Source organism: Microtus ochrogaster, unplaced genomic scaffold (genome assembly GCF_000317375.1).
Source record: "Microtus ochrogaster isolate Prairie Vole_2 unplaced genomic scaffold, MicOch1.0 UNK74, whole genome shotgun sequence".
Lineage (NCBI taxonomy): Eukaryota > Metazoa > Chordata > Mammalia > Rodentia > Cricetidae > Microtus > Microtus ochrogaster.
The window spans coordinates 81,089-89,540 of NW_004949172.1; the positions used below are offsets into that span (position 1 = coordinate 81,089).

At 46.2% G+C, this 8,452-nt stretch overlaps 1 protein-coding gene across 1 annotated transcript in view; it reads right to left on the bottom strand.

Annotated features, from left to right (window-relative positions):
- Positions 1 to 780: 780 nt before the first annotated feature.
- LOC101993224 (pregnancy-specific glycoprotein 22-like) overlaps positions 781 to 8,452 on the bottom strand; it is a gene marked incomplete at its 3' end in the record, with an annotated part of 9,383 nt that continues 1,711 nt past the window's right edge. The window contains exons 2-5 of the mRNA XM_005370322.2: positions 6,083 to 6,439; positions 3,819 to 4,178; positions 1,909 to 2,265; positions 781 to 903 (exon numbers count right to left, since the gene is read on the bottom strand). Of these exons, the coding sequence (XP_005370379.2) occupies positions 781 to 903; positions 1,909 to 2,265; positions 3,819 to 4,178; positions 6,083 to 6,439 (1,197 nt within the window). The remainder of the gene's footprint in view (positions 904 to 1,908; positions 2,266 to 3,818; positions 4,179 to 6,082; positions 6,440 to 8,452) is intronic.

Below are 8,452 nucleotides of genomic sequence, written 5' to 3' on the forward strand. Positions count from 1 at the left end.
CAGACTGATGATTATCTTAAATATCACCATAGACTCTTCATCCAGCAACTGATGGAGACAGAGGAAGAGATCCATATTGGAGCACTGGACTGAGCTTCCAACGTCCAATTGAAGATTGGAAGGAATGAGTATATGAGCAAGGAGGTCAAGACCATGATGGGTTCATTCACTGAAACAGTTTGCCTGAGCTAATGGGGCTCACCAACTCCAGCTAGACTGGGAAGGAACAAGCATTGAACCAAAATAGTTCCTCTGAATGTGGTTGGCAGTTGCATGGCTGAAGAACACTGAGAGGCCACTGGCAGTTGCACCAGGATTTATCCCTACTGTGTGTATTGGCTTTTTGGGATCCTACTCTCTTTGGATGTATAACTTGCTCAGCCTAGATATAGTAGGGAGGGCCTTGGCCCTTCCACAAGGCAATATGGATTAGATGGGGTGGAGTGGAAGGGTGTGTGGAGGGCATGGGAGGAGGAGAGGGAGTAGGAACTTGGATTAATATTTTTTAAATCTAATAAATTTTTTAAAAAGATGCTAGAGCTAATGAGCCAATCAGTGATTTAATTTTAAAAAAAAAAAAAAGAAATGGCCCCACTCTGCTGTAGGATGAGAGGCGAGGTCAATCATTCATCACATCCAGGGTGACTGGGAGACTGGTCTTCATACTGACTCTGTTGGAGACCTCACACCTGTACTCTCCAGCATCCTCTCTCCTGACAGGATCTATTCTGAGTCCACACTTTGTTGGGGACAGAGTCATCCTTCCTAGGTGAGGCATACTCTTGTTATTGAAGATCCAACGGATGGAGACATCAGTGTCGGGTGAAATGCAGCTGAAGATCACAGATCTACGTCCTGCGACTGTGGTGTCACTGATTCGCACAAAGGGCTGTGTCACAGACTCTGTGAAGAAACAGAGGAGAATACCAAATGACAGTCATCCAGAGAGTTCAACCAAGCCCTCTTTAGTTCAGACTTTATAAAGTTTCCAGAGGGGAGAATTGGTAGTTGTGCTTTGTGCTTGTGCTTTGGATCTACAGGCACTGTGTCCTGTCTCAGTTTCCCTGTAATAGGACACACAGTGCATGATCATTGCCGTGTCCATGAGTTAAGCTTAGTTATAAGCAATGGTCTGAGCTTGGGGTGGGGGAGCTGCTGACATCAGCAGCATCTGCTACTATTTAGCTGCAGAGAGAATTTTCTAGGCTGGACCCCTGCAGTGAAGAAAGAATCTGGAGTAGCTGCCTCCTCTGTTTCTTCCTTGGTGCTTTGACCTTCCTGTGAAGTTTCAGAAGTCTGTGAGAACAATAGGATAATGGCCTGGACACCTGTGCACTGAGAAACCAGAGATGCACAGGTGGCCTACTTAACTGCAGCTGTTGTGGCAGTACACAGCTGGTTCTACACTCTATGGGGCAATCAGTCCCATATCTTGAACAGTCAGTAAAGCCCTGGTCCCTGTTAGCTCTGACAGGAAATCTAAACAGTTACAAAAAGCTCCCCAGTGACACCTTGAATCCAGCTATGGGCAAAGTTTTGGAGTCAGGGCTTCCTGATGCTCTCTGTGAGGACCCCATGGCTTCATCAGCCAATACCTGCCTGACTCCCACAGAGTCTTTCTGGGGACATGAGCATGGTGAGAGCTCCAAGTGTCTGGGCTGCAGCTAACAACTTGGGGCTGAGTTTACACAGCACAGGTTCTCCTCTCTTCAGGTAAAAGACAGGTGAGGGGTTCTAACCTACTACAGTTTGTCTACCCCAAGTGTGTGCTGAAGTAAGGGCCCAAACCCCAGTGTAGGGACACAATGCAGTGGGGGAGAGCGCAAGGCACAGCCCAATCCTGACAGGTTAGTGTATGAATTGGAATCAGACACTTGAAGCAGTTGGAGACCATAGAGAGTCACTTACTCTTTACATAAAATTCCACGTATGCTCTTTCAATTTTGAAATCTTTGTTTAAAACTTCTAGTGTGTACATTCCTGCATCTTTCTCAGTGACCTGGAACATGAGGGATCCGTCACTCAACACCATCCCTCTTCTTCTGCGTTCAGGCCCCCAGGAGATGGAATTCATGGCTCTGTTGTATTCTACAATTTTAAGGACCTGGATGCTATTGTTTGATTTGTACCAGGTAAAGGCTAGCAGATCTTGTGGAAGATTATGAACTTGGAGAACAATGCCTTCCCCTTCAGCAGCATACTGAGGCACTGCTTGGATCATGAATCGGGAAGAAGCAAGAGGGTTGCAGCATGGAGAAAGGGAAGCTGGAAGGGAAAAGAGAAAAAAATCCATCACCTGAGGATCATTGTGTTTGGTGAATAGATGGTGACCTCCATCCTGAGCTGATGGGTTCATCACCCAGCAGGTGTGTGTGTGTGTGTAACCCACTTAATGAAGGGCAGAAACATGACTTCCTTCTTTCCACAGTGCCCCTGAAACCATCATGTCCTCTGCATGGGACCATGGGACTGTCACCTTGGGTATATACATAGCTGCTCCCTCATTGCCCTCAGCCAGATACTGTTCACACTCATGCACACTGGGATTTGAGATGATGCCTCCCCTGAACTAAACAGGCCAGGATTTTTCTTCAGTTTCTTTTAAGGTAACACTTGACTCCTGACTTCACCTAACAGATGGAGTTGCTTCTCTGACAGGTAACCCTTAGGTCTGAGGCTGCATGGGGACTGGGAGCAGTGTGATCTTCAAGATAGGCTCAAGTCTTTAAAAGGCTTGGGTACTTGGGTACTAGTACTTTGGTGTAGGAGGTCCTTCTGTATTTGTGTTGCTCTCATTGGTTAATAAAAAAACTGTTTGGGCCTGATGATAGGGCAGAACTTAGGTAGGTGGGGATACAGAACTGAATTCTGGGAAGAAGGAAGCAGAGTCAGAGAGCCGGCATGAACATGCCAGGTCAGACATGCTAAATCTTTCCTGATAAGCCACGACCTCGTGGTGAACACAGATTAATAGAAATGGGTTAAATCAAGATGTGAGAGCTCTAGCCAATAGGAGGCTAGAGCTAATGACCAGGCAGTGTTTTAATTAATACAGTTTCTGTGTGATTATTTTGGGTGTAAGCTAGCCAGGTGGCTGGGACAAACAAGGGACCCCTCCTCGTGCAACAGTACTTGGGTACCAATTTGGATGGTTTTATGCCAACTTGATACAAGCTACAATCATTTGGCAAGACAAGGCCTCAGTTGAAAATGCTACCACCAGATTGGCCTGTGGGAAAAACTATAGTACATTTTTAATTGGGGATTAATATAAAAAGATTCAGACCAACGCAAGCAGTTCAAGCCCTGGGCTAGGAGTTATATGTAATAGAAGAGAACTGACTGAACAAGCATGAAAAGCAAGCCAATAGGATCACTTCTCCATGGTCTCTGCACCAGTTCCTGGATTTTATTTATAACACTCAATTTGAAGCTAATAAATACTCCAGTTTGACATGGATGTTCTAAAACCATTTTCCCTCTCTGCTTTGAAAGGATGTAAGAGTAGAGCACTAGAAAATGATCCCATGGGTCACTTTAAATCAGCCTTTGAAAGATGATAGGATTCATGGCTCTCTGTCCAGAGCCCCAAGACTGACTCTGGCTGAGTTACTTTCCATCAAGGTCTTCCTTGATGTAGGTGGATTCAGAAGATGGAAGCTGATCTATTTGTCTCTACCAGTGTGTCCCATACCAAGTACTCAAGTCTCCACCTGGGGATACAATGCAGAGGAAAGAGAAGGGAGGCTAAACCAGCCACGGCAGTCCTGTGTGTCTAAGTCCCACCCAGCACTGAACGATCACAGACAATCACTTACTGCAGACCTGGAGCTGCACCTGTGCTTCTTCACTTCTCATGTCTGTTCTCGTGATTCGTAGGGTATACAATCCAGAGTCTTTCTGAGTGACACCATAAAGCAGCAGGGATCCATCACTGTGCAACGTCTCTCGGCCACTGTATGCAGGTCCAAACACAGTTGATTTCCTGTCTATTATGTATTGGGCAATCTCAAGTTTCTTGAACACAGACATCTCTTTGAACCAGATAAAGCCTAAAATATTCTCTGGTGGATTGTGAACAAGTAGAAGAACACTTCCTCCTTCAGCAACCCTAGGTGGCACTGATTCAACAGTGGGCTTGGCAGAAGTATCAAGGCGCCCGCAGGTCCAAAGGAAAGCTAGAAGGAAAGAGGGTGAGCCATGAGATCCTGTTTCCTGAGCAACTGTGTCCATTGCTCAGCCTAGCTTTGTGGATGAGTGTCTCCCAGTCTTACTTGGTGGAGGTCAGCACATGGTATCTGTGTTCTCAGTGTCCCTGCATTTATCATTTTGATATATGGCTTTCTCTCTTCAGTTGTCAATATTGCCCCAGTTTACTGCCCTCAGATCCCCGCTCACATTTATAGTGGGTGGTGTTGGGGGGCTGCCTGCTCAACCTCTTCCCTCAGAGCCTGAGTCTTCACTCTCTGGCATTGTTGTTGCTGTGTTCCTCTTGGGGTTGCAGCCAACACATTAATTCACCATCTAGCTACAATGCTGCTCAGTTTCTGTCCTCTAGGACACACGGCGAGAGTCAAGGGGAATGACCATCCCCGTGACATGGGAAATAACAACTGGCCCTGGGACTACACTCTGCTGTGTCCTGGCCTTGGTCTTTAAGTACCAAAAGATAACATTGCACAACTGTATGACACAGAAACCCATCTGGCCACGCAGTCTGCCCTGTGTTTTCAATGTTCAGTAAACATGGAATTTGCTCCCAGCAGGAAGGTGACAGAGATATCTGTGAGACTCCAAAGGGACCAACTGACTGATGGATGGGAAGATATCAAATCTATTCTCAATGGAGCCACCAATCAAAGTTCTGACCAAGTTCAAAGACCCAGGATGGGTCAGGAGTCTCACATCCTGAGTGTGTGGGAGGAGGTGGCCTGTTTCCTGGAGAAAAGCTGTGAGCTCCTTTGTCTCATGCAAGAGTCAAGACCATGCTCCCACCCCCTCTGTTTGCTGAGCTGAGTAATGGGTCTGCCCATGTCTTCCATGGTCTTCTGAGGTACCTTGGACCCTGTCCAATTCATTCCCCTTGGAGATTGTCTACTTCCCAAAGGAAACACATAAATGGAGCAATGGAACATGATCACCTGGCAGGGTAGCAGACGCATTAAGAAGCCAGAAGGTCTGAGAACACTGTGACCATGATTTCCAGGTCTGAAAAAAAAACAGGGGTGGAACCAGCCTACTAGGTAAGGTCCTTATTCAGGCAAATTCATTCCCACCAGGTTTTTGTGTGTCCTGATGACACCCCTGGTGATCACTAGGGGAGCTTAGGTTCACATCTGAGAGCTGTCAGATCAGCGTAGCCTGTACCGTTTCCTGCAAATTGAATTCCTTGAGCTGGACCCCAGAATACAATTGTCAGCAGGACCTGTGTCCTCTCTGTCCTTGGTTTCCCTGACCTTCCTGTGAAGTCGCAAGTCCACCAGAACAATAGGTAGTGGCCTGGGCAGCTATTCCATTATGTTCTCTGTATTTAGTCTCTGGAGATGTTTAGAGGACCTAGACAAACCATGTCTCTCATGACAGAGCACAAGCTGTTTCCAAAGGTGCAGGACTTGGACTCCTGAAAAAGCATTGTTCCCTGCCATCAGGAAGTCAAAATCTAACACTTGTAAAAATGCTTCTCAGGGCTAGCTGGAGTTGAGTCTGGAGCACAGGTCTAGAGCCAGGGCATCTTGGTTCTCACAACTCCATGAGGATCCCAAATTATCCTCCACCAGGCCCAATAGTGATTGCCTCTGGGTCTTTCTCAGGGACATACATATTCCTGGTAAGAATCCCAAGGATCAAGACAGAGGCTGATCTCCTCAACTGAATAACCCACCATCCACCTCTCTCAAAGTGAAATCAAATGAAAAATTCTGATCTACTGCCATTATTCTATACCATAGGTATCCCACACAGAATATTGAAACCCCAAAACTTGGTTGCAACGCACAGTGGAGGAAGGCACAGGCCACTCTACTGTGGGTGTCCTGTGAAATGAACCCCACCCTGAACCCAGAATTCACAAAGATTCACTTACGGTACACATAGAGGCGCATGGTTGTTGTTGATACAATCTCTCCGTGTCTATCTAAGGTTCGTAGGGTATAGAATCCTGTGTCCTTCTCAGTGACACTTTGGAGCAGCAGGGATCCATTATGGTACACTGTCTCTCTACCACTATGTGCAGGCCCTGTCGCACTTAAATTTTTGTTCAGTGCATATACTGCAATTCCATGTTTCATGCTTGTTGCCCCTTTGAACCAGGCGAAGGCTAGAATATCCTCTGGCAGATTGTGGACATGAAGAAGGACGTCTTCTCCACTGGCCACATGGGGTTGGGCAGATTTAATGGTGATATAGTCAGTGGTGGATAGACAGCAGCCTAAAAGTGAGGCTAGAAAAGAACAGAAAAACCACCAATATTGAGGAGATGTGATCATCACTCAGCTTAGGTGTGTGTGGTCAGGGCTGTACCCACCCTCCTTGGTAGATATGAGCAACATGACTTTTATTGACTCAGAGTGTCTGAGTGTGTCATTAACTCTCTTAGGGACCCTCTACCCAGATGTCTGTCTGGTTCCCTCCCAGTGTCCCATATCCCTCCCCATGTAGAGTATTTGGTGTGAGGAGCAATGCCTCTCTGAACGCCTCCTCTGGAGAGTCCTCACTTTCTGTCATTTGTCTCTTTTCCCTTTGTGATTCTAGTCAAGCCAGGCTTCATCTTTCAGATAGACTGACATCAGGTCCACAAGGACAAGGGCATTGTGAGGACAGCTGTTAGTCTGATCTTTTTGTAAAGTTCCTGGAAAAGATTTAGACACAGGTAGATAAAGAAATAAAGGAAAAGAAAAGGAAGGAATGAGGGAGGGAAGGAAGAAGAGAAAGAAGGAAGGAAGGAAGGAAGGAAGGAAGGAAGGAAGGAAGGAAGGAAGGAAGGAAGGAAAAAAGGAAGGAAGAAGGAAGAAAGAGAAAGGAAAGAAAAGAAGAAAAAAGAAAAAGAAAAATGTTAACCAAACATGCAATACTGGTATCTTATAGCCCTGGGAGAGAAAAATCAAAATGGCAAGAAAAATCACGGAACAAGTAAATAAACAGCAAGTATCTAGATATACAGAAGAAGGCTCTTCCAAATGCCATTTCTCTGAGTCCTTACAGAAACCAGCAAAGGGAAAACTAGGGGAAATTGAGGTTCCCAGGTCAAAGGTTGAGAGAACAGCTTGTCCTGTTTTCCTTTTTGGAATCCAAGCTCTGGTCACATCATAAAAGCTCTGAGACCCTTACAGGAAGTGTACCTAGCTGGCCTGGTTTAACCTGACTTACTCATGGATGCTATTTATAGAGTCAGTTTTATCTGTTTGTTTTATAAGGACACCTAGTAACATCATGCAAACAAGCTGCTCTGCTCCGCACACTTCGGAGAAGGCCAATATAAAAACTGAAAGTTGTCTTCATACATCCAGTGGGCTGCTGGGTAAGGAGGAAATGGAACTCGGTTGCTATAAACCAAAGGGCAGTTTCTCAAGGGATGCAGACATCCGGGAAGCAGGTGCTTGATTCAACGTGAAGTCTGGACCTTTCTAACAGCTGGAACAGTATGATAGGTAATGAGTAAGTTTCCGGGGACTTCCTCAGTCAGAGATGGGGTGCTGCCGAGGACACCAGAGGATGTCCTCGCTCTGTATAGGAAGTTCTGCGACTGTGGTGACATTCACATGCAGTGTAAAGGGGCCTCCACCAGCAACTTCCTTTACAAAGAGACTCCACGTCTATATGTTTTCTGAAGCCTAAAGCCTTCCCTTCTGTGCCTACCCTTCATACATTCCTTAACAACTATACGGCAAGCACTTTCCTTGCTTTTCTCAGGAGTCTCAGTTGGCCAACAGCAATGACCCGTGCTCTCATCTAGGCCTTTATATAGTCCAGTCATCCTGGATCACTCCCTGGCCCTCTGGGAGGGGCTTACCAACTTCGGATGTTACCTAGAGCTTATGACCTCCGCTTGGCAGAGAAGAAAGAGGGCAGAAGTAATCTGGATTGTGAGACTGATCTTTGTGGTATTTGAGAGAACCCTTATCATCCACTTTCTGAGACACAGGGCATGACAGACTCCAACATGGTTCGAATTCCACCTCTGCCTCTTCTGGACTCTGTGACCTAGAGAAAGCTTACAAACCTGAGTCCCCCTTGTGAAAAAATAAGAGACTGGAATGACAAGACCTACATCTCCCTTCAGGATGGAAAGCATCTGGGCTTGGGAACAGGTTACTCAGACCCTTGACTCAAGTAAGTCTGCAGCCACAATCACAGTCCTTAATCCTCCTTGGCGGTAAAACAAAAAGTTGCTGACGGCTTCCTTGAGCTGTGCCTTTGGAGCCGCAGATCTCTCAGGAAGGCTACCTATTCACAC